Source organism: Cloeon dipterum, chromosome 2 (genome assembly GCF_949628265.1).
Source record: "Cloeon dipterum chromosome 2, ieCloDipt1.1, whole genome shotgun sequence".
Classification (NCBI taxonomy): Eukaryota; Metazoa; Arthropoda; class Insecta; order Ephemeroptera; family Baetidae; genus Cloeon; species Cloeon dipterum.
Window position 1 is genome coordinate 12,586,687 of NC_088787.1, and position 24,694 is coordinate 12,611,380.

The window sequence follows — 24,694 nt, forward strand, 5'->3', positions numbered from 1 at the left end:
TACGGCACGCTCTGCTGGATCCGCGGCAAAAATCGATATGAAAATGTTTATTATGGATATTTGGTCGGTGTGCAAAAAGCCCCCATAGCCGTTGCGTTGTGTTAGGGTCGCGTCGGGACGGGAGCACGGCGGCTTTGCAATAACACGCGGCGCAGACGTCGGCCGCTCCGCTCACTCATCTTTGAGCCGACGAGCAGCACGCAATCCTCTTACATGAATATTTGTGCGCGACTTTCAATCCGCACACGTTCGATAGTGTATATATGCATATATTTGCGCAGCAGCTTTTGTTCGCGTCGAGGAACACGTGAGCTGACGGATGAAATGCTGGAAATCAAATTTCAGCAGGTTCGGATCGTTGCTAGGGTTTGCTTCAAGAAATTCCCCTTCTCGGAAAACGGTTGCTAATTTGAATTTTAATTACAAGTGTAACAAAAAATGACAAGGGTTGGTATTTTATCTCCTATATTTGAATTAAATATAAATTTTAACTTTGAAATTAGGGCTGAAATAAAAAATTCCGCGTTAACCTCTCAGTGTTTTATTTTAAGGATTGCGTTGGAATAATTTCTCGCTTCATCTTGAGATTGAGGTTTCTTACAACTTTAAAAATTATATTCCGACCACAGGTTTAGATTCTGAAATTCCCTGGCGGTAAAAATGGACTTTTAACATGAATTCAAAATTTTTATGAACAAATGAACCTAAAAAGTATTATTATATATTTTAAAAAGAAACTCCTTAAATATATATTAAATTTAGCATTAGAATTCAAATACCGCATTCCTGGGTCAAAATTTTTCTCAAGATCACCTTCAAAATATTCAACAGCCTCCTTTTCAGTGAAGCGAAAATAATTGAGCAACTTTTCGCGAAAATGCTATAAGCTTGTCAAATGATGTAAATCGGCCTCTCCTCCCCTGGAGCTATTTTGACTCTCTCGAGCTGCAGGGTGTGCTTCGCGGAATTCGCGGTCGATTCACCACCGCAGGAGATAAATTTCACGGGGAAGAGGGTAGTTTACTGTCGTATGAATTATGAACATTATCATATATCAGCTGCCGATTGATTTTCGCACAAACAAGTGGTTTTCTACCAGCACGAAACACGGAAATCGGAACTCGAAATATATAGCCCATGGCATGGGGAGGGGGAAAATTCAGCTCAATTATGTTTAGAACTTCAGTTTTGACAGTAGAACTTTAAATCACGTTTTTAGAGGACATGTACGTCGAAAAAAAGTCAAATAAAGATTATTATTATTATTACTATATTATTTATCGAAGTGAGAAGGGTAAAATTCTGATATTCAGAAAGCAGTTGGAATTTTTGGAATCGGCCGTTGCGTTAGCGCAGACAAAGAGACGTCATCAGTGTCAGGAGCGATGATGTTTAGTTGTTCTGCCTTGCCGATTAGGTGGTTTAAAAAGCGAAGCTAAAAATCGCTTTAATTAATATGACGAATCCTTATCTTTGCCACTCTGAGAGCAATGATTACGTCACAATATGGCCGCTCTCTCTTTCAACGTTATTTTTAGACGGTTCATTATGTCCTTAAATTCTAATAAAGTTAATTAAATTTCACTTAGCGTGAGATTCCGTCAGAGACTATCCTGATCTGAATGGGGTGTAGACTCAATTAAATTCTAACTTTAGCCAATTTCTGGCGTTCATAGTGATCAATTGTGTTCATATTCTGTTTGCACCAACAAGCAAGTCAAGTGCAAAACTAATATCCGTTAATATCAGCCGTGCTGAAATTAATCAGAACCCGGTCGAAAGCACGAGAGGCGAGTTAGTCAGCGATGCATTGTTTGGCATTAACAAACAGATTTTGGTCGAGTGCCGACACGTAAACTAAACCTTCCGCATGTCAATCAAACATGGCTCCCCAGTTTTCGAAATTCAAAACCACGTTCCAATCATTCAAACGTGTATTGATACAGGGCAATCATTGAAATTTATTTTAAAATGTGCAATAGTCAAAAGACATTTAAAATTTTGCTAATTTTCTTAAAAATGTACAGCACACTGTACCCGTTGTATTCGTTGTTAAAGTGTAATTTCAAGTATAATTATTTATTTACAAGTGCAGTACGTTTACCTTGTTGTTGACTTGAGTGTTGGCACCGGATTTGACAAGAAGTTGGACGGCATCCTTGTGGCCATGCCACGCGGCCATCAGGATGGGGCTCATGCCGTATTTGTCTTTGGCTTCTATGTCGCACCTCGCCTCGATCAGCAGCTGCATGATGTCCGTGCTACCCCTGGAGGAGGCCCAGTGGATCGGCGCTCTTCCGTACTGCAACCAACACCCCAAATATAGACATTAAATCGGAAAAATCGGAAAAATACACTAAAATCAATTCAAATATTCTGAAATAATTTGTAGAATTTGGCAAAATTAAATTTTCCTATTCATACAAATTTCAAGTCTCAAAGTTTGTATTAATTTTTCGAGTTGTTCAATTTAAAATTTGGAAAGTGCAGAAACTTGAGCTGGATTAAAATCAAATAGCGATTTTTTTAACCAAGTTGATCGATTTCTTAAAATATGGCAGGAAAACATACAGTTCCCTTTTTAAACTGTTTGGATTTATATTTTCAAACAAAATTTTTATAGCATTACAGCAGTCCGAAAAATTATTTCCAAATTTCCAGACTCAATAATTCACACGACAAGAAAATTTTAATTCTTTCATTTCAAAGAGTGTTGATAGCAATCTGTCTTGGAACAGGAGTATGAAGAGATGAATAATAAAATAATGAAGAGCGACAAGTCACTTTGCCCGCGCCGTCTTCTAATCAGGTGCTCGTCAGTCTGGCGAAATCATCGAAGTAGATCACACAAAAACCGGTGCCGATAGCTAGGCAGTAATGAGGAGAATTGCGTGCTCGATGCAGCGTTCGCGATTGGAAAAGCGAGCTCCGCAGAACCGAGTTTAATCAAACTCAAGTGGATCGGAAATGTAATTTGCGAAATCATCTGCCTGATAACAAATAATACGTTCCGACGAATTAGGGCGCACACACAAACGGTGAAAAAGAGCAGAGAAACCGAGAGAATAAAGCAGCCGGATCGCTGCTGGGGATGTGAAAAACGGTATTTGTTTGAAAAGACTGGAATAATATATTAAATTTCCGCGTGCAAAATGTATTTTTCTTTTATTTTTATTCTGGTAATGAAATGCTTTTACCATTTTAAATAAATCTAGAATATTTCCCAGCAGTAAAATGGGAATAAAATGATCTTGACCTCTTAATCAAGCTTAAGATGAGCTGATTTTGCTGATTTTTTTGTTAAGGGTGCTAAACATTCAGTTCCGTTGCTCAGTGAGATGCCAACAATATTTTTGATTAGTGCAAAAAAGATTAAAGGGTTGGCACCCTTAGCCTGCTTCGTCTAATCTATTTTGACGGGTGGATTTTGAAAATCTGAGCAATGGAAGCTGAGATTTGGTGTGTAAACATGTTTTTGATAAATCTTAAATGCACTGTTTTTTGTTATATCTATTTATATATATATATATATACAGCGCTTCAGATTTTAACTTGCCTTACTTAACTTTGGCACTCTTCAAGATGGCAATATCAAAATTAAAAAATTCCATAATTTATATTGAAATTTAAGTTCTCTTTCGAAAATTCGAGTTTAGTGACTTCGACTTTGAGGTCAAGAGAAAAGATATTTGGTTTGATAAGACAGGTTCGACGGTGTCCAAATTTAGTTCTACGGCCAACCTGAACAAAGTTAAGGATTATTAAAAATTCCCGGGATTTGATCTTTGAAATTGGCGCCCGTAAAACCACAAAATGGAATTTTGAAGGTTTCTCGACGGATTCGCGAGTCAAATTAGCCCAATTTCCGTTTGTTGCCCGTAAGAAAAAAAATCAGTTTTTCACATCCCCTGTCGCGTGTTCTCATTCCGTTAGGCTCACACGCGGATGTCGCGGATGTCGGGGCCGCTGGCACACAAACAGACTGGCTGGACCATATATAGTTGTTTGCTCGCGATCGACTGGATTGTGTTGGACGGCAACAAACAGAAATACACCTACAGAGTGTGATTAAAATGCTCGGCCGACGAGGCGGAGAGCAGCGAAAAATCGGGCATCCTGGCAAACCGAAATTAATGGCGGGTTTCGCCTGCACCTACCGGTGTGGTGCGAAGGAGGCTCGAAACGAATGGGCCCCCGAGGACCCGGCTTCTGTGCAGGAATGGAAATGGCCTTTTTTACGTGCACTGCCAAGGTGTTGTATTTATGGCTCCGCAGGTTTTGCGGATCAAAACAAAATGGTGCGCACTTTGCTGCCCGAACAGGTGCACCGCCCGCCGCCTTTTATCCAAAGAGCAAACTCAATATCCGGCTCGCGCGATTGACGTCTCCGTGTCTGCCGGGATTTCACTTTAATGATGAATGATGCGAGTTAAAGCAGCACACGCACATTCGACTTGATTATTAACAGTAAACTTTTTATCTCCTCCCAGGTGTATTCCGCAACAGTTGCTCAATATTTCAGCACTCAATTAATGACCGGACTTTTTATGGAATGCTCGATTCCAGGAATTTGCTGATAATTTTAAATTTATCAAATTTTTTTTTAAATAATGATCAAATTAATAAATAAACTTTATCAAAAACAAAACGGTTTTGTTGATAACTTTTTGCTTGATTCCGATTCCTCTCGTTGCAAACTGTCCAATTTAAAACCAAATTTCCCTCCTGGTGAAAAAATCCTGATTTTTCAATAATGAGACGCAGTACTTGTCAGAAATTTAAATGACAAAAAAGGCGGTATAATTGAAACTCTCTATTTGAGAGAATATAAATTTAAATTGTAATCCATAACGAACTCCAATCTCTCTTGTATGAATAACAATTGCAACAAACATGTGAAGGATTGCAAAGAGAACAAAAAGTCAACCTGCTCCAACACCGCAAAGTGCTTGCGGTTGAGCGAAAACCGCTTTCGCTCGAGTGCGTGCAACTTTTGAGACAAATTGAATCCGCTTTCATGATGGTAAAAGCCAGTAAGCGGCATAATTAAAAGCAAAATTGGCAAGCGCAAGGAGTTAAATCCGCATGCTAGACGAGAGCGCACACATTACGGTCCTGATCTCGCTCTCTAGTCGTCGTTTGCAGCAACGCGAAAAGAGAGCAGCGCGCCACAATGAAACACAAATATACGTATACGTAAATATACAACATATTGTTATCCTGTTGAGCTGCACGTGAATAATAAATGCTCGGCGGCGCACAATGTAAGCACGATTAGTATGGCCGATAAGCTTTTCCGCGAGCGCCTGCTTCAAAGAAGCTTGGCAACCGGCACCACACCGCTGCTTGACAATAAGCCTAGCTAGACCATTCTCCACTCGACCGACCCACATACTTGGACAGCGCCGCGCCTCATATGACTCGAGAGCAAACCCGTCTCCGCAGACACATTTTAATTCAACACCTTCATACCGACAGTGAAGAAATAAACGGACTTGTCCTCGCTATAGCTTTATTTATTAAGGAAACTTGATATTACGCCAAAAATAAAACGTTTTAAGACAATGTTTATTAATAGAAATGGAAAAAATCAGTTGGAGCATAAACAAGACGAGAACAATACAAGTCTCAATTAAAACCAACGAGGACAAGTTCGTTTATTTCTTTATCGTCAGAAATGCCTTCCTTCCTAGAGTGAAAATTTCAAGTAACCTTCATAGACATCGTTTTTTTTTAATTTTTAAAGAGGATTATGTATTACAAAACTCCGAAAAATAATTAATCACCTTACTCTTAAATTGGGAAAGAGCTGACATTTTGCCGTTTAAATTTCTGAGAAATTCGGAAAGTTTGCATGCTAATAAAGGGATGAGCACTGTGTCCTTTTTGAAAATCAAAAATTATTTCGCCAGGAGGAAAATTTAGATCATATTTCGCACACCGTTGGATAAAACGCGACAAAAGAAACCGTAATCAAGCGGAAAATCGCTTACAAAAAACTGTTAAATTATTTGAGAAATTGGAACTCCCACTTCCCAGGGTGTTTCACAGAAATGCTTTGAATAGGTAAGTTCGTGGTTGATGAAAATAGGTGTGTGAAAACATTTTTAAGGTCATTCCAAACATTCGGGGCCAGTTACGATGAAAAGAGCACCGTTAAGACTTTAAGACGAGAGGTGGTTGTTACCGCCCTGAAACCTTTACGGCTCGTCAGAGGGCATCAAGACGAGGTCGTAAACGGTATGCAGTTTTTGCATTTCTGACCAGCACAAGCCAAGATCTCGCGTTCACTTGATATTTTGACCTGAAATATCTCTAAAACTGAAAATACTACATACTGTCGCAAAATTTTCAGGGTAGATTTATATGACAATATTAAACATTTTTTTTAATTCAATTAAAAAGATATAAATATTTTCTTTATTTTAGAAACTCAAAATTGAAAATTGTTAACTTCGACTTTCTCTTCACAAAAGTTGTTTGGCATAAAAATTTAACTAAAATGAAGCTTGTTTTTGCTAAAGATTGCTTTTGTATTGTTCAAGAAGCCCTTAAATCTGAGAGTCTTCAAAAGTTTGGTTCGAAAATTTAAAAAGACAGCTGACTCCGAACCTTTGTGAATAGTGTCATGAATTGTCAACAGGCTCTCAAGCCAAATGGAAGCATTGGGGTGTTATTGTGAAGCAATGGCGCTGCATTCCAACAGCACCCTAGCTCTCTAATTCCGAACGAGGCTGAGCGTTATCTCAATTTAGCACCTTTTCAGCACACAAAAGTAACAGCGCTCGAGACACACACCGGGAAGTAGTAATTGTTGCAAACTAATGATCTTTCAGCTCTGGCGTGTCTCGTTCGACTCGTTAAAGCCGGTCGGGTAGGTCTGGGGGTGGGGGGGGGGGTACTCACATTATTCCTCGAGTTGACATCAAGAGGTTCTTTCAGGATGGCTTCGACGGCTTCGGCGTCGTTCTTAATTACGGCCTCGTGTAGCAGTAGGTCGTTCTTCAGGACTGCAAAACACAAAAGATTCGCAATGAACGTCTGATTTGCACCACTCGAGACGAGAAGCCAACTGCTTTTCTTTCCACCGCGCGCGCAATGAATAATTTGGCGCAATTTTCGTCTTTGTGCGCGCGCCAGAAGGTTGCTCTCTCGGAAAAGTTCTGCCCTGAATTAGTAATGCTGTGCACGCTCGCCTCCGAGAAAAAGCGCAGGCTATTTAACACGGCCGCCCACTTGACCGCGCCGAGCAAAAAGGCCCAAGCGGAAATTGACGCGATTCTGTGCGTGTGCGTGTGAGTTCGTCCTAAATTAGACGGTTTATCCCTCCTCCGCGGGCTTGCAACTTCCAGTTGAAGGGTTGGTTTTAACTCAGTCTTAAGCACTGAAAAGAAATGGCGTCAGCAACTCTGAACACATCTTTTGAAGATTCATTTTTTTAGTAAATTCAGAACAAGAAAATACTAATGAAGTAAATCTGCGCGTTTAGTTTTGTCGACTTTTTTCTCTGGTATTATATACAAATAATTTATGAAAACTGCGGACAAATGTGCCAGTTTAATTCGGTAGATATATGAGCAAAACCGATTTTCAAATATTGTTTTTTTATTCAGTGATTGTTATCATGTTCAGGCCATGAAATGGACATAAATCATTTTGGCAAAATAAATTAAATGCTTGTTGAACTGATTTTTCCCTGAGTTTTCTATTCAAAATCGAATATTAAGCAGAAGAAACTGGTTAAAATAATAGACTATTCTGAGCATAAATCGATTATTTCTGCTTATTCCTAAACTGAAATCTTCCATCTGGTTTTCTAAACTTCGAACTTGGCCTTGAATGAGAGTTTCGCATCAATCAACGCTGTCTCACATGCAGCTATATAGTGAATGGCAGAGAGCGAACGAGAACAGGGAGAACAGCAGGGTGCACGTTCGTTATCCATCCACCCTCTCTTCTGAAGTAAATCGATTTGACCTAGCCGGCGTCTAATACTCTAGTTCACGTTTCCGTCTAACACGTTTGTTGACATTTATTTTACCACAGTTGATTTGAGAGTTTCGCTAAACAAAATATAGTGTCGCGAAAATATGATTTCTATGATGCTCTACAACTTAAAATTTAAAATCCTTGTCAGGATCGAAAAACTATATGAAATGACAACAAACTCAATTATTTTGAAAATTATTTCATCTTTTTGCCCTTTGGGTCACATCAGGGTTGGATCCTGAAGGTTAGAATTGATCTCAATTCGTCTGAATTCGTAAATTTGACTCGAAATTTTAATTTAATATCTTCGTTTCGCTAATTTCCAATTAAAGGGCAGAGTGGCATCAAGCCGGTTTTCAAACTTCAAACTAAGATTTTACCACTTAAAGAGGATTGATTCTGCAAAATTCTGGAAAATCCTCGTTAACAATACACGAACTCATCCCTTTTTAACGAGTGTTTGGATACTCGTTGAATTTGTTTGTTATCGAAATTGTTTCTGCCATGTATCTGAGTGTTTGAGAAAGATTTGTATTTGTGAATTCGTGAAATATTGTAAGCCGACAGGGGCTTTTTGCTCAGCTCGGCATAATATGGAGAGCGTGGCTGGCCGAGAGCAGCACGTGTCTCGTGCGCCAAAGGTGGCTTGGCCACGATGGGCTAAGACCACGTGAAGGGCTTCGCATTGAATCGCGGATCTAAACCATTGTGTTGATAGTCAATCAAGTTAAAAATTTTGCAAGTATTAATTGTGATACTTCAGAAATAATTTATGTTGTGCCACCGTTCTTTGAATTGTATGTGATGTTCGATTGAATGTTTGTTAAAAAGGGAACCTGGCCAACTGGCTGTTTAGTACGGCCGAATAGGACGACTATTCTGATTTACACGGTTTATGATGACGGTGAAGGATTGGAAAGCGGATGTTTTGTACTGACGGATATGCAACGTTTTGTACAAGACTGTCGAATATATTCTCTTTGTTAAGTATGAATGTGAATTATATTGACTAACCCCTAAAGTTATTGTAGCATATTGGATACACCGGCTCTCGTTAGATCACCGAAGTTAAGCAATATGCGTTAAGTCAATAGTCGGTAGATGATGGATGGGTGACTGTCTGGAAAGCCTCCCAGCCGGCTATATTAAAGCGAACAATAAACCATTTAAATTGGATTGATTGGAACTGCGCTGATTGGAAGCTGACACTCGCTATGTAACCAAAGAAGCAAACAATACGAGGCAACACATCTCTATATTATTATTTTACTTTTCCATTAAGGCTATAAATATATCAAGTGTGCAACTAACAAATCTCTGTTATTTTGTTTACGGTGTAGTTTGTTGGATACGCACCTGTTCTCGTAAGATCACCGAAGTTTAGCAACATATATGCATATAAGCAATATAAAACCGTAAAACGCAAAAACATGATAGACGCAGCCAAAATAAATAAAACGCGTGGGTAGTGTGTGTTTTACCGTCTCGTGTAGCAATTTGGTGAACTTGTGCAATATTTGATGGGCCATTTTAATATGATATCTCGACCCTCGAAGTTTTGGTATAGGGTGTAGCCTATTGGATACACCGATTCTCATTAGATCACCCAAGTTAAGCAATATGCGTATAAATGGTCACGGAAAATGAATGGGTGACCGCCTGGAAAGCCTCCCTATACCGACTATATTAAGGCAAACCATTTAAATTGGATTGATTGGAACTGCGCTGATTGGAAGCTGACTCTCGCTATGTAACCAAAGAAGCAAACAATACGAGGCAACACATCTCTATTATTATTTTACTTTTCCATTAAGGTTATAAATATATCAAGTGTGCAACTAACAAATCTCTGTTATTTTGTCTACGGTGTAGTTTGTTGGATACACCTGTTCTCGTAAGATCACCGAAGTTAAGCAATATGCGTATAGTCAACAGTCGGGAGGTGGATGGGTGACCACCTGGAAAGCCTCCCTGCCGACTATATTATAGCTCTAGGCCGACTCGCTACTTGCTGGTTTGCACCTTTCCAGCATGCGTTATTGGCATCACGAGACGAAGTCTAGCGTTTCAAAATCAAGTGGCTCTTCAGTGGGCTGGGTCCCTGTGCGGTCTGGTGCGCCGATGTTATCCGTTCGCGGTGTTATTGCGGGACCCGGGGTTCAGCATTCATGCTAGTACAGTGCGCACCCTTCCCGTTAGTTCCTCGGACAGGGATAAAAAGAGCAAAAAAAGTTTAAGGGGTTGAGATTTTACCCTCTCCTCTAAAAAATCAAATTATAAAAGTCCATAGCTATTTTCGCTTCATTCAGCGGGTAGCGTTTGCAGTAAAAACACGGAGGCCGGGCAAAGCCTCGGAATTACGTGGCTAGCATGCAGCGCGAGACAGAAGAAAAGGCGCTATCTTGGCGGCGAGGCAGACGTAAAGTGAAATTTATCGAGGTGGTCATAGGCGAGGCTTAATTCGGCTGGCCACCTGCGACCCTCGACGTTTTTGGCGCTGCTCCATATTTGCTAACGAGCCCGCATATATCCGAGATCTTCTAATGACTCTCGGCGCAAACGACAGCGTAATTGCGGCGAAAGTCGAAGCAACAAGCAGGCCGGCAATCAACCCGAAGTCGCTCGTGGACACGGCCGTTAAGCCTTCGGCAAGAGAGGTGGAGGAGGAAAATGCTGGGCAGTAAATCACAACTTTAGTCAAACTTTCCTCTCCGACGGTGCGCGAGCCAAGCTAGTTATTTAAGTTGGCACTGGAGGAAAGGCAAACGCTCCACGCCAACGAGTGATTTACCTGCCTTTTCTTACGGTTTCCTTGTGCGTCAAGTGAGCTTGCCTGCTTGGTTTTAGTCTCAAAGTTGTTTTACGTTGTTGTTGCTGCAGTTTGTAGAGTAGAGGTGTTAATATGGGTTTTCCAGGAGCACAAATCTTCATTTTATTAAATTAACAGAGTCTTATTGATAATTTTTGTCTTTCAAACATTAAAGGACTCAGAATACGGATTTTCAATTAAATAAACCTTATCGCCATTTTGACTGATGTACCCGTTTTGGTCTGACCCAATAAAAACATATTTTTATGAGTTTCATAGAGTGAAATTCTACAAAAGTAGGAAAAATTGTCCTGGAGACTATGATAATTTTTTTATAAATAATATGTCTCGACCTTATTTGATCCAAAATCCAGATTTTTTTATTTTTGCGCGTTCTACGGGCGCCCAAAGGTCACAACCCGGTAATCTTGAGTAATCCTATTAGCTTTTTTCAGGTCGGTTGTAGAGCAAAAGTACGGAAAGTTAAATAAAAATAATAAAATAATGAATTGAATTGAATATATAATTGAATTAAAAATACAAAAAATTGCGATTTTCAGGTTTACGGGCTCAAATTTCAGCTTCTAACAGTCGAATTTTCAAAAACCGCACACCGCTAGACTCATCTCAACATCTCCTAGATAGCCAAAGCAGTCAAATAGTTTCAACCCTTCAACCTTTTTTTGCACCCTAATTTAAATTTAAATTTATTTATTTGTCTTTCAGCATGCAGGTGATGATCTTCTCACGCAACATACTCCATCTTATTGCAAATAACGAGCATAAAAATACAAAAGAAAAAATATACATAATATTCGATATAGTTTTTTCCCAAAAGAGAAATGCTCTTGCGTTGAGTTAAATTTTTGTTTATGCTAAAATGCTTTCAAAGGCGTCGAAAATTGTTTGACCCGGGGCTCTAGGAGCAGTGACACAGGCAAGGCATTGTACACATATATGACACACAAACGGAATATTTCCACTTTATCGTTTGCATCTCACTGCGCAAAGGAGTTGAGTGTTAATCACCCTGAAACCACTTCAGTTCAACGAGTCGAGTGGTATGCAGTTTTCAGTAAATGGGACTATTAGAACACATTGTTCGTTTTATTTTTAAGGCCTTCTTAACAAAAAAAATGCTTATCCCCAAATCTCGGCTTGTAAGAGCCAGATTTGAAAAAATTCTTCATTTTTCGACTCACCATGTCCTTCCCTAGAGAGCTATAATGCATTTTAACGGTGCAAACCCCTTCAGCCGTTTTCCAGCCCATCTAAAATGGTAAAGAGTGCATTTTCCGAAGGTGAAAATTCCAATCAGACACAAAATTTCTCATAAATTAATATCTAGTTTAAGTAATTTTTATGTTTGGGTTAGTAAAAATGAAAAGTTACAGTTTCGTTCAATTTTTTTCTCTCCAACTCATTGATTAAAAAATAAAACTGTTTTTGGGCAGATTTTTTTTATCAAAGGGAAAAACATTTTAAATTGTATTTTTCTTGCTTAAAAGTAAGCTTCCAAGGAGGCGAGCTCATTCCTCCCAAAACATACCACGACGAGAATTGAAATCAGAAACAAAATACCTCTAACTTTTGACAAATCTGAAAAAAATCAGATTTTTGCAGTCTCTAATTGCACATATAGCTCAGTTTTCTCTTCATTTCACAAGCAGTAAATTCGACCGAATGAAATCTGCTGAACGTATTAACAAAGTTCATAATGCAGTGGAACAAACTGGCTTGTCGTTTGTGCACGCGACGGCCGCATTAATTTTACACATTCTGCTGCGTTGAAAGCATTTTTGCTGTCCAAATCTCCCTTAAACAACCGCAACGGAGAGAATTAAAAGCTGAATATTTTTAGTAAAACAAATTTTCCAGGAGCACTCCATTTAAGCCAAATGTTTTTTTTCCTGAATATTTCAAGCGTGAAAATGTTCCAGGCTCTCGTGCGAATTGAAAAGTTATTCCATTAAGGGAACCTTGGCCGCCCTGCAAATATCCCGTTCATTGACAACGTTGCCAGGGTGCAATCCGCGTTCTAATTTGATGTTCCGCTTAGCGTGGTGGAAAGCTTTTCAATTATCAACGCTGTCAACTTATACACCCCCGCGAGAAAAACCCGACACTGAGCGAGTGATGTTTTTTTTTCAGAGCAAAAACCTTTCAATTTTGACACGCCGCGACGCGACCCCTTCTGCAGGTGAAGTGTGTTCGAGAGCTTAAAATGAGGAAAAACACAACATCGATTTTCTCCGCTCCAGAAGAGGGAGACAGCTGGAACGAATTAATTGCTACGCCTTGTTCTCGCTTACTAAGAAAGGGTGGAAATTTTTACTGACCCCTTTTTACATCGCTCGACGCCAAGATAAGTCACGTTTTTAATTCATTCGGGAAAATTGAGCTCTTTGTGCCTCCACCTCCATCTAGACACGCATGTCAGCCAGCGATTCCTCTCCCGCTCGTGCCATTTACTCGCCGAAATAAACGACACTCTTGGCAGCAATGGAAAAAGCCGTAAAAAGGGTTCTTTCCAACATCGGCTGCATTGTAGGTGTTACTTTCTTTTCCTTTGACCCCTTTCGCTTCAATCCATTAATCTGAAGACGACATGATGGAAAGGTAGCCGAATATCTCCATTTTGCAGCATAATGGATTATCCAGTGAGAATAAAAATTGTGCTAATACATTTCAGAGGGGAAAAACTAATAGTCTTTCCATAAAATTTGGAGAATTATTCTGAGAAGGCAACTATGATGAGACATTTCTTTACAAATCACTGGATTTTGACTAAAATAATGATTATTTTCAGTTTCATTGGAATGAAACTTTCAAAATTTGACCATTATTGGGGTTCTGCCTGCAGGGCCACTCTGCCCCATATACATTGCCTCCTCCAGACAAAATTAACACAAATGAAAAGTGAAAGACGGGTATGCGACTATATATGTTTCATACATCTTGAAGAATATAGTTCTTTGAGTTTCTCATGTTCTCATTAAAACTGATATTCAACTGCAAAATGTTCCACAAGCGGTAGCACTTAAGTTTAAAACAATTCTTTGGCACTTAAACGTTCACAAAAGTAGCTAATACAAATTTCTCTGCACTCTGTATATAAAATAACATGTCGCAGAATTTTTTATATGCGCCGGGCTTTTAAAAGTAATTTCCTACGATATTAAGAATTTATTGACTGTAATTGTACAAAATTGAAAGACACGGTGTCCTCGTCTTACATTGTTGTAAACGTAACGAATGACATCATAATGTTTGGAGTTTAAATATTTGAGTTGCGCGAAGGTTACAAAAACTAAATCACCGCCAAAAAATACGGCAAAATATGGCTCTTAACTAACGACTGGATTCTAATTTCCTCTGGTGTTACATTTCTGAAGTTGAGCAAATTATTAAGCGAGCCGTAAACTTTTTTAAATATACGCGAGACTTGTCCATCCCAGCACAGAGTTTTGTCGAACATATTACCTAGAGTTTTTACCTTATCGCTAAACTAGAAAAGAAATTTAGTCTAATTCAATGGGCCATTTTTACCATTTTTGAGTGATAAAATCACGAGTTATAATTTTTTTAGACTTTTCTATTATTTTTTGCGATTTCTCTTCAGGAAAGCAGTCAGAAGAGAGCTTGCCGTTGCAAAAAATAATTTAACAAATCCTCAATCTGGTAAAATTTTAAATTAGCGAATAAAATAAATTTAGACGATTTAAACCCGCCACGAGGAATTTGCCATATAATTTCCTAGTATCCGTGAGTTTAAAAGCATTTTTATTTGCTGAAAATTTTATAGCTTGGCAATAAATTTCAATTTAATGGATGATTGGACGTTAAAACCAACGCATTAGATCCGCATCCCATAAAAAAGCCGAAATTTTCCTCTACAACGACATACGAAGCGATTTTAATTACGATAAAAGCGCACGTTCTCGATCTTTTCAGTATATAAGGTACTCACATCTGGGGCTGCGGGGTCTGGCAGGCTCGTCGAGCCCCTCGAGCGGCGGTAGGCCGGACGGTGAGGGCCGTCGACTGCGCGAGATGGCCGCGAAGTCCCCGGGGTCCAGTTCGTCAGTCATAGCGCCGAGTGCGCGAACACCAACAGGTTAAGTCGGCTGCATGCTGCTCGCTATCCCTGCGCCTCGTCCGGCGCCGCCTTAACGCCTCGCTGTGCTCAACAGGAAACTGTAATCAAGAGACGACCACCACTTCCTTAGAAACAAACGGCAAGAAAACGCAAGCCGCCGCCGCCGCCGGCAAGTGATGACCGAAGCCATTGCGGAGTTTGGTTTCACCCTCGATTTTTTACGTGATTGGGGTTGCATGCGGTTTTTGCCTAGGGTGTTTTGTCGGTCGAGCAACAGGATTGCCAGATTACAGTTTGATCGGATGTGTTTTTTTAGTAGTAAAAGGAAAGATGATTTGGAATCAAAGACCGTGCCATTTTCTATCAGCCCTACTGAGAGATCATGTTAGGTTATTTTTGGAACTGGCGACTATAGAAATAATAGCTCTACATCTCACATTAATTTTGCATCTCCTCAGTGATCTCGATTATACGAATCCCCTTTGCAACTTTTTGCATTAGCAAAAGCCCGTCGGTAATTTAAACCCCTGTGCTCGACATGAAAAGCATTTTCTATTTATAATATGATCAAATTTAGGGATGAGGAATGAGCCTATCTCAGTGGAGCAGGGCAAACAATGGGAACGAAGCCAGCGAAACGTCCTTTTTGATTAAAATTACATTTCACTGCGCGCTCCTCTTGGGCATTAAACAATACATCACGCTGGCGAAAACTTTCACAGCCAGATTTTCATTCATTTAACCGCCTTGTTTGAATTTCATGATTTTTTTCCCTTCTGACAAGATTAAGGGCAGATTTAGTCACGAGGAAATTTTCTTCCGCTCGGTCGCCGCACCACAATGCATGCATTATCATTTTTTTGCCAGATCGATGTATCAAAGAAAAGCTTATCTGTGTGTGCGATATTTTACTAGACATCAGTGTCATTTTTCTCTCAACTTTAAAATTTTCGTAATAATTAATTGCTCTTGGGGCACTTTGTGCCGAAAAGTTTTGAGGCGCTGCTATTTTGGGCCAGCTAAACCTGTTATTGTTTGCCTCAGGCAATTTGTTTGATCCTCAGACTCAATTTTCCTTCTCCACAACGCCAACTTTCTCAAATCCTTTTCCTCAGAGTTTTTTCCATTGAAAGGAGACTCTCCTAATTGGTAGTCGAAAAAGTGAAAAGTTTCACTTTCTTCGGAGCCACAAAGGCTTGGAAATTTTACATGAGCTGGGGTAAAATTTTTCTATATAATGTGAAATTTAAATATAAAAATAGATTGAATATTTCTTACTTTCGATGATTACAAATTACTCAATTTTAAGACTAGAAGCCACACTTAAAATCGTCTAAATCACCTTTAAACGCACCACAGTACTAGTGCGTTCGCCGGGACGGGAATGTCTCAGGACTCCCGGAATCTCCCGGGAATTCCCGGCGCCAGGAGCCAAATTTTTAGAAGGGAGTCACGGTCGGGACGGGAGCGGGAAAGTTTTGCCGGGAGCGGAAATTCCCGGGAACCTAGTCAAAATTCAAATTCACAACTCGCTTTTAATTTTCATAGAATGATTAAAAAAATTGTTAGGAATGTTTTTTATATTAGATATTTTTCACGGTTTGATAACTTTATTAACTGTCCTAATTTCAATTTGCGGAGTTCAAGCAGTAATATTTCTTTTTTGTCATTCACTATTACTAAAAATGTTACATAATTTTCTTTCATTGACATGTGATGATTCTCGCAATTAAAAAAAGTCGGGAGAATAGTTTTTGATCTAAATAAAATGCATTTTTTAGGGTTTGTTTTAGTAATCTATGCATTTCTATAAAAATTGAATTTTATTTGGAACGTAGTATTTATTTAACGTGGCCCAGTAAAAATTGCCTCCTTGAGTTTTTATACTTTCAACCCAAAGTATTATTTATAACTTCAACAAGGAAAATTAAAAGAGCATAATATAGTGAGTTTGTATTTGTAAATATGCGAGCTAAGAATAAAGTTATCAACGCACATGGTGTCTACTTTCAATTTTAAAATTTTTGGCGGGAAATCGGGAGCGGGAAGAATCGGGAAATAAGAGTCGGGAGCGGGAATTCCCGGGAAAAATATTTGGTAAGGGCACCAGGAAATTCCGGTAACAGGAAACATTTTTTCGGGAGCGGGACTCCCAGGGAGAAAAATTTGCTCCCGAAGAACGCACTACACAGTACACATGTACGCTTATTTCAATTTTTGGTGGTGAAAATACCCTCTTGCAACATCCACCCCCTTTACCTCACTTCTTTATACAAAAATAACGATAATTTTTATAGGGTCAATTCTATTAAAATAATTTCCAAATAGTCTAAATCTTGACCAATAATGATATTGTTTTAACTATATGGGGACGAGTTTTGAGCGAATAGCGCGACCCTACTGAAGTCAATCTTGTTTTAATTAACTGTGATAAAAAGGTAAATATCTATTTTTCATGAGCCATACCCCGCAGTTGGTTGGTTAAATATGTATATATAATCAATTGAACAATTTGCGCCTTCAATCTCTTGACTACCCTCTAATTCCACCCCTAAATGAATATTTGGTTCCTATGGCTATATATAATTTAGAGTTAAAAAACTTATATTCATAATTTCCTCCTCCAAAACGAGTCGATTAAATTAAATACTTTATAATCATTTAACACTAATTCACCCCCTTCAAAGCACACCTGTGACAAAATTTCGTGTAAATTTACTGGAAAAACTAATAAATGCATGATATAGTCAATAAGGTCTCAAAAATGATTTTGGATTCTCCTAAGAAGTAGTTTTGGGGTTGAAGCATCAAATAGTTAATCAAACTAGTCCAGGCTATACCGAGGCAATGTTTTGTTTGAAGAAAAGTGGTTAAAATCATGATGGAAATATCGAAATTCATTGGGCAAACACCTGAAATTGAATTACAACCTTGTTTGAGGACAACAAACGCAACAGGCAATATCACTCAAAATTTCATGTTTTTTTCTGAAAAATGGAAATTAAACAATAAAGCTGTGTCAATTGGCTCCATAAAAGCCTAAACATAAATTTTTGTGTACAAACTGCATCTTAATGGGTTTAAAACAGAGATGTTTCTTGAATAAAAAGTGGTTTTTTAATTTTAAAGACTCGAAAAATTAAAAGAGAAATAGGGTGACGAATTTTTATTCACAAAGAAGAAAGTCTGTTGAGGAAATTTTAAACTTTTACAATCGAGAGGTGCCTGTCATGCACATTTTGAAATAATGAGAAATTTATTTCCCTCTCATTATCAACTACACGAAATGAAGTTTATTTACTTTGGCAGTGAAAGATTCTGTTCCATTAATAAACAATTTTCAATTCTCATTACTAAAGAATATACAATTTTGTCCTGTTGGCAAAAAATTGCTGCTCTCCGTGATCAATTTTTGTAATTATCCCACGTGCACCCTTGGGGATAGCAATGGCAATTAATTAATTAGGCCTCGAGTAGCGTACATCAACTGCGTGCCCTCTGTCCGCAACGTCAGCTTTCTCTTTTTATTTCCCGGAACAAAGGGGTGTCGCACCATAATAATACGGCTGGCGTCAGCATTTTGGGCCGGCCGGCCGGACGCACAGACAGACGGTCGAGCCTCGCGTCTATTCATAACGTGTAATTTATGCGTGTTTTGAAAGGACGGCGTCGCCAAAGCGGAGATGTAAGTGCATGCTTATTAATTATTTTAGCTCGACAGAGGAATTAATTAATCGCACGGCGTCACGTCAAAACACACTGATCTCGGCTCTTACCCAGAAGCAGCCCTCGCTCGATCTCTCTCTCTCTCTCTCTACGCCCATGCACACTTTGCAGAGGAGGCGTGTGATACATATACTATTTACACATGTCGTGTGCATGTAATGCCATCAGCGCAATGCAAACCGCAACCTAATGACGACCACCGCAAATTCGGCCTTGCGATAGTTCTCATTCATGTTGTTTGGGATCCTTTTTTCGAAAACGTTTGTAAGGATAATTCCAGATTTTTCTGATGTTCAAATTTTAATGCAAAATTATTTAAAAAAAAAATTATGCCTTATTCGCTGACTTCTGGAGAAAAGCAAGTTTCAACAGAAAAAGATCAAGCTATTTTTACTGTTTTTAAGATTAAATTTTTATCTTTATTTTTTAGACGAAAAATAACAAGTCAAGAATTGATCTCCATTTCCCTTTTATCTCAGTCTTATTTCAGTCGACAAGCAAACTGCAAAACTCCACACGAATTGAAATTTATTTATTTTTAATTTATCCAAATTTCATCAAGTTTTGATAAATGTCACATTTTTTCAAAAATATTTATGTAAAAAAAAACTCAAAATCATTTTATCACAGCGATTTAACTTCTAACTTTGTGGAAATTATATTTCATTGGAAACTAAAACAAAATATAATTTTATCGAATATTAGGCTGGAAAATCAACATTGAAAACGACACAGTCTGCGATTAAAAAGGATCCAAAGTCCAAATAGAAAAATAAGACAGTTTAAACTGAGGCAGCGAATGAGTATTTGTGCTCATTCGGTGTCTTATAGTGTCAGATGGTATATACAAAAAATAGTCCGGCCAATTCAGGTAAAAGGTGATGTAAAAAATAATCACAGAGGAAAAGCCCCCACTTTATAACTTTCTTTTTGCATCTGCGTCCACGCACTCAACATAAAACATTTTTCAGCAAAATATGTAAATTATAGACAATTTTACATAACATATTTATGTAACAAAGCGAAGCAAACACACGTACGATACGTTGGTTGTCGAGTTTCCACAGGGGTTAACTCACTCGTCTTTTATCTGTCGCTTATTATGTCAGCATTATTCAAAATAGGCGAAAATCTCTAATTAATCTCGCGCTTGAAGCAAGTAATAAACTTGCTTTCATCGCACGATACACCCTTTAAATATTCGAGAGCAGGCAGTTAACGGCGGAGGAAGCGTGCTCGTGCTGCCTCTATAATCTCAGCGCAACTAATTTATAAACACAAACAGGCGAAAAAGCAAATTATGGGCGCTAAGTGAGCAAGACCGCACACGCGGCTTTCCACCCTTGAGAGTTTAAAATGTTTGCAAACAGGATTAAACTATATCGAGTTTTTTTTTTAATTAATACAACTAATTTATAAAAAGATCGCCTTTTCATTTAAAATGCAATTATTTTCCACCGTTGATTTCAGAGTTATTTAATTCAACTTGACTAGTTCAGTGAATCCGCAGTCCTCCTTATTTCATGATAAAAAAATGAATATCTTACACCGATACAAAAGTTTAACAAGCCATGGCATGAGTGAAATTTGTTCTTCAAAGGAATTTTTTTCAAAGAATGGAAAAATACCCTTCAGAATTTTCAAATTAAATCAAAAATAATGAAGCTAGTAGCTTAAGTCTATATAAACAATTGTATCCGTCTGAAAACCTTAGGAAACTTCATCTAAATTTGGAAAAACTTCAGATTTTACAATGTAAACTACTAAATTCCTTAGAATTGATCGCAAGTGCATGAACATTGGAACAAGATTGTATTAAAAACTTGTTGCAATTTATCGGAATATTCGTGTCAGCAGCACCGTCCTCTTACGAGTTCTCTTAGCCATGCTAACAGATAGTGGTTGACGGCGTAATTAGCTCGTCCGCAAAAGAAAGAGATTCATACCTATTAGTTAATTGCCGTGGAAAGCGATGGAGGTACAATACAGCGGCTCCCCAAGGGTTGAGCCGCGAGAGAGAGAGAGGAGCACGTCTTGCTCCGGCTGCAGTCGGCGGGAGAATCAGGTTCCTCTCCGTGCGGGGTGGTTTTATGCCTGATGCTCCTCCCTTAACTCTCCCCTTTGGGCGCCCCAAAAATATCGTCGTGGTGAGCCAGAGACGGCGAAATAGGCGAGGCACTTATGTCTCCCTTTCCACGCGTGCCGCCTGTGACGTCACCCACGGAGACTCTCGACCAATGAGCCAATAGTGTCAAATCCCCTATAATTGGTCGTCTGGCTGTCGGAAATTACATGTATTTGTCCGCAATCAAAAGCTACACTCTTTCTCGACCAAATAAAACAAAAATGAACACTCTACGACTTTCCGTTCTCGTTTGGGAGCCGCGAACAGAGAGCAAAATGACGTGTCGCGCGCGCTCTTGATTTTTACTTTCGTGATTTACGGCGGAATTTGATCTGAAACCCCGCTTGTTATGTGTATGATTTTCATGCAAAATAAACGAGCTCTTCAGTGATGTGCTTAAAAATTTGTTTTGGCCTCAAACTTTCTAAATAATAGCGGCCACGCTCAGATAAAATACGAAATTTTCAGTTGTCGTTATTTTTGCAACTCGAAAATCGAATTAAATTATCTGCAAAAACAATGCGCTGCTCCATTGGATTTAATATTGGCGGGCCGAAATATACGAGGACACTGATTGTGAGCTAGCTTTTTCTTCTCTGCTGTGCGTCTAGAGGGCCAATAAGCATTTGCCGTTGCCACCGCGAGAAGTTAGTTGACGTCAAAGGGAAAAACTCGCGCAGAAACATATACACGCATTTATTTGCCTGTATATAAGCTGCGTGCGTGTGCTGCGCTGTGCTGGCGGTTTGTTTAGAGTGAGATCTTTTATGTGCGCGCGCGGCATTATTTGCGTTTGCCAACAGGGAAGGCAAAGGAGCCGCACGCCCCGTTGACAGCTTCCTCGAAACACAATATATATAGTACGTGCACGAACAAATTCACCACAGATCCGCGCTCTCTCATCTATTTTCCAGGGTGTAGGTGCGTTATTTTTAAACCCAGCACTTTCTTTGACCTGGGAAATAAGAAATACACGGACGGCTCGATCGCCGGATCAAAATTTAACAAATTGGAGAACTTATGTCTGTGTTTGCGTGCGGTTGGGGAGATTCATACCGTTCAAATTAACTTTGTTTTTTTCAAATTTCGACTAAACGCGTTTTTTTAATCAGGAAGTATAATCAATGAAATGTCGTAGCCCGCGTTGGAGACCGAAATTGGCATGATGTCAAGCAAACTCCAGGAGATTTACACCAGAAATCTGTCTTTACTAGTAAATAGGGGTGGAAGATAATCACCCCCTAAGCCATTCAGCTAGTCAGGGCTGGTCAAGATGAATCTGACGATGGTTAGTTTTTCTAATTCTGATAGTTAGAACCCGAGATTCAAAGTTTACAATATTGGCAAAACATGAAAAAGTGGAATTTCTCGAAAATAAAAACCTCCCTGATAATTTCACACAAATTTATATTTTTCATGGAAAAACTTTAAGAACATTATCAATATTAAAAAATTCTGCGTTCATTTCCAAAGTATTTAAATTTACCACGGGGAGATGAAACACTTGAGGTTAATAGTTACGTGATTTTTTTTAATTGATAAATTTGGATACACTTTCCAAATACATGGAATTTAATTTTGTGAAATACCAGACAAAATTCGGCATAATTTCTTATACAAAAATCTAAAAAAAGGTGGGGAATAACTGTCTTTTCGGAATTTTCCGCACTTCATCCAGCATTTCAAAAGGCAATTTAACGAGATAACTATATAAACCGAAGCAAGGGTGCAATTCGATTCCTGATGCGTCCGCACATCAAAGGAAGCAATAATTGCGGCAAATCGGTGATCCGCGGCGGTCCAATTTGGCAGAGAACGCGAGTGGATGGTGCACTGTCCTCTCGACTGCGTCGGATGGGTGCGTGCGCGCGCGCGCGCGCCTGTCTGTATTAATTATTTCGTAAACAACCTCGCAACAAATCGGCTTTTGTGACATTTGCGTCACTCGCGTGGTAAATAAATCACATATCACACATTACTGCCTCCCCGCACTCTCGCCCGCCTACGCCGAACCAATTTTCGGATGAGCTGGCGAATTAGCAGAGGGATTAGCTGCAGCTCGTTAAAACAGCTCTCCCACCTGAAAGGTGCCACCGAAGAAAATTGACAATTTGTGCAAGCGCGGCGTCTAGCCCTCGCTCTCGGCGGTGATCCTCGGATTAACGGAATTAATGCTATTTCCTGCATCGATTTTCGCCGCCGAATTGATTTTTAAGAGCAATATTCTCTCTTATCGCACTATGGCAGCAGCTCCAGCTTTGCGGGAGCTTAATTCTGTTTCAAATAATTGCATTTTCCCTCTAAATGCTAATTTTTAGCCTCTGTCAGGACTTATCTCTAAAAGCAACAAATTTCTACTCTGGTGTAAAGAAATTTTGCTACTTTTTTCTTTTGATATAAATTGGCTCTACTCGATCGGCAAACTCGTTGAAAAAACTCTGAAATTCCCATTTTGGCGCATCCGAAGCTCAAAGCCATGAAATCTTCACTAATCCACAGCTTCGATCAGGTCGGTTATAGAGCAAGAGTGCAGAAAATTAATAAATTAAATAATAGAAATAAATAAATGAAAAATAAAACATTGTGCTCTTCAGGTTTTTACGCCCAAATCTCAGCTTCTAATGGTCGGATATTTAAAAACTGATCACTCGTCTCAACCTCATCCACTATAGATAGCCGAATCAGTCTAAAGGTGCCACCCCTTAAACCTTCTTTTTGCACCCTAAAAAGGAATATTTTGAAAATATGATCGTTTTGCGCCTCAATTCAAAATGGAGTAAAGTGTTTAACACCCTGAAATCCCTTCAGTTCATCGAAAGATGCGAAAACAAGTCAATTGGTATATTTTTTGTTGTAAATTTTGACTCTTATGAATATAAGAACCTGATATTTATTTGACACTGTTTTTTGCCGGCCTCCGAAATGATTTTTGCGCGTGGCAAGCCGGACCTGTATGTCCCTGTTCAAACGTCGATGATTTCAAAACAAAATCCTCTGATTTGTATAATGCCTTACCAGTTTTATTGCGGTGTGAGCCGCGATACAAACAGTTTGTTAGTGCTTTGAAAGACTTTTTGTATTTGCGGAAATTTTACTCGAAGAGAGAGTATCTGTCGTATGTCAAAGAGCTTTAATTTATTGTTTAATATGTAACTTGTAACACAACTTGTTATTTATATAGTTTGTATTTTTTTTGTAATTTTGTGATCAGATGGGGTGCATGTGAGAACATCTTCACCTGAGTGTACTGCCATGCTGAACGTCAAAATAAATTTGAATTTGAAAAAGACATTTTTCACCGAGTCTTGGCTTCTATTAAGATTCAGATTTACAAAAACTGCACACCGTTCGACTCTTCAATGACCTCCCCTAGATAGCTGAAGCAACCCCTTTCCCACCCCAATATATTGTCACATAGTCAAAATACATACATTACAGTATCACAGGACAATTACAGAAAGGAAACATGTGAGAATAGGCGACACTTCTGTAAAACAAGTAAAATGGTAAATAAGACTCTGTCAGGATAACACAGCCGAAGTGAGCCCAGACTAGGAAATAAATAATAATTGGAAAAAAGCGTTTTTCGCAGGCAAGAAGCATCTAATTGAACGTGCGAATAACTCAAAATCGCTCAAATTAAATTTAATCAATCAGTCATCGCAACATGTCTAATTAAATTTTGTTAATTTTTAACTAAACAAAAAATATATAAAAATCAATTTTAGCTATTGAAACAGTTCGTGTTTTCCAGTTTGAGTCAAACGATCTCTAAAAAAATATTTTATTAATATAGGATATTTCTCAAAAAGATACGAAATATATATTAATGGAAAATAAATCGGTTAACAGAAAAAAATCCATAATTGTTTCTGTTCCTGTTTACATTAGGAAATTGTCGCTTTGAGGTGCTTTGAGACCCTTTTTGCTTCTGTTACCAATGTAG

At 38.8% G+C, this 24,694-nt stretch overlaps 1 protein-coding gene across 5 annotated transcripts in view; it reads right to left on the bottom strand.

The window, feature by feature from the left end:
• Positions 1-24,694, bottom strand: part of LOC135937768 (ankyrin repeat and death domain-containing protein 1A-like) — a 64,178-nt gene that overhangs the window by 13,147 nt on the left and 26,337 nt on the right. For 4 of the 5 annotated variants that reach the window (XM_065480997.1, XM_065480996.1, XM_065480993.1 and 1 more), the window contains exons 2-4: positions 14,769-14,995; positions 6,907-7,010; positions 2,105-2,302 (exon numbers count right to left, since the gene is read on the bottom strand). In XM_065480997.1, the coding sequence (XP_065337069.1) occupies positions 2,105-2,302; positions 6,907-7,010; positions 14,769-14,889 (423 nt within the window). In that variant the 5' untranslated portion in view covers positions 14,890-14,995. Of the gene's footprint in view, positions 1-2,104; positions 2,303-6,906; positions 7,011-14,768; positions 14,996-20,569; positions 20,669-24,694 lie in introns of those variants that run through there. The other variant, XM_065480994.1, reaches the window with a different exon arrangement.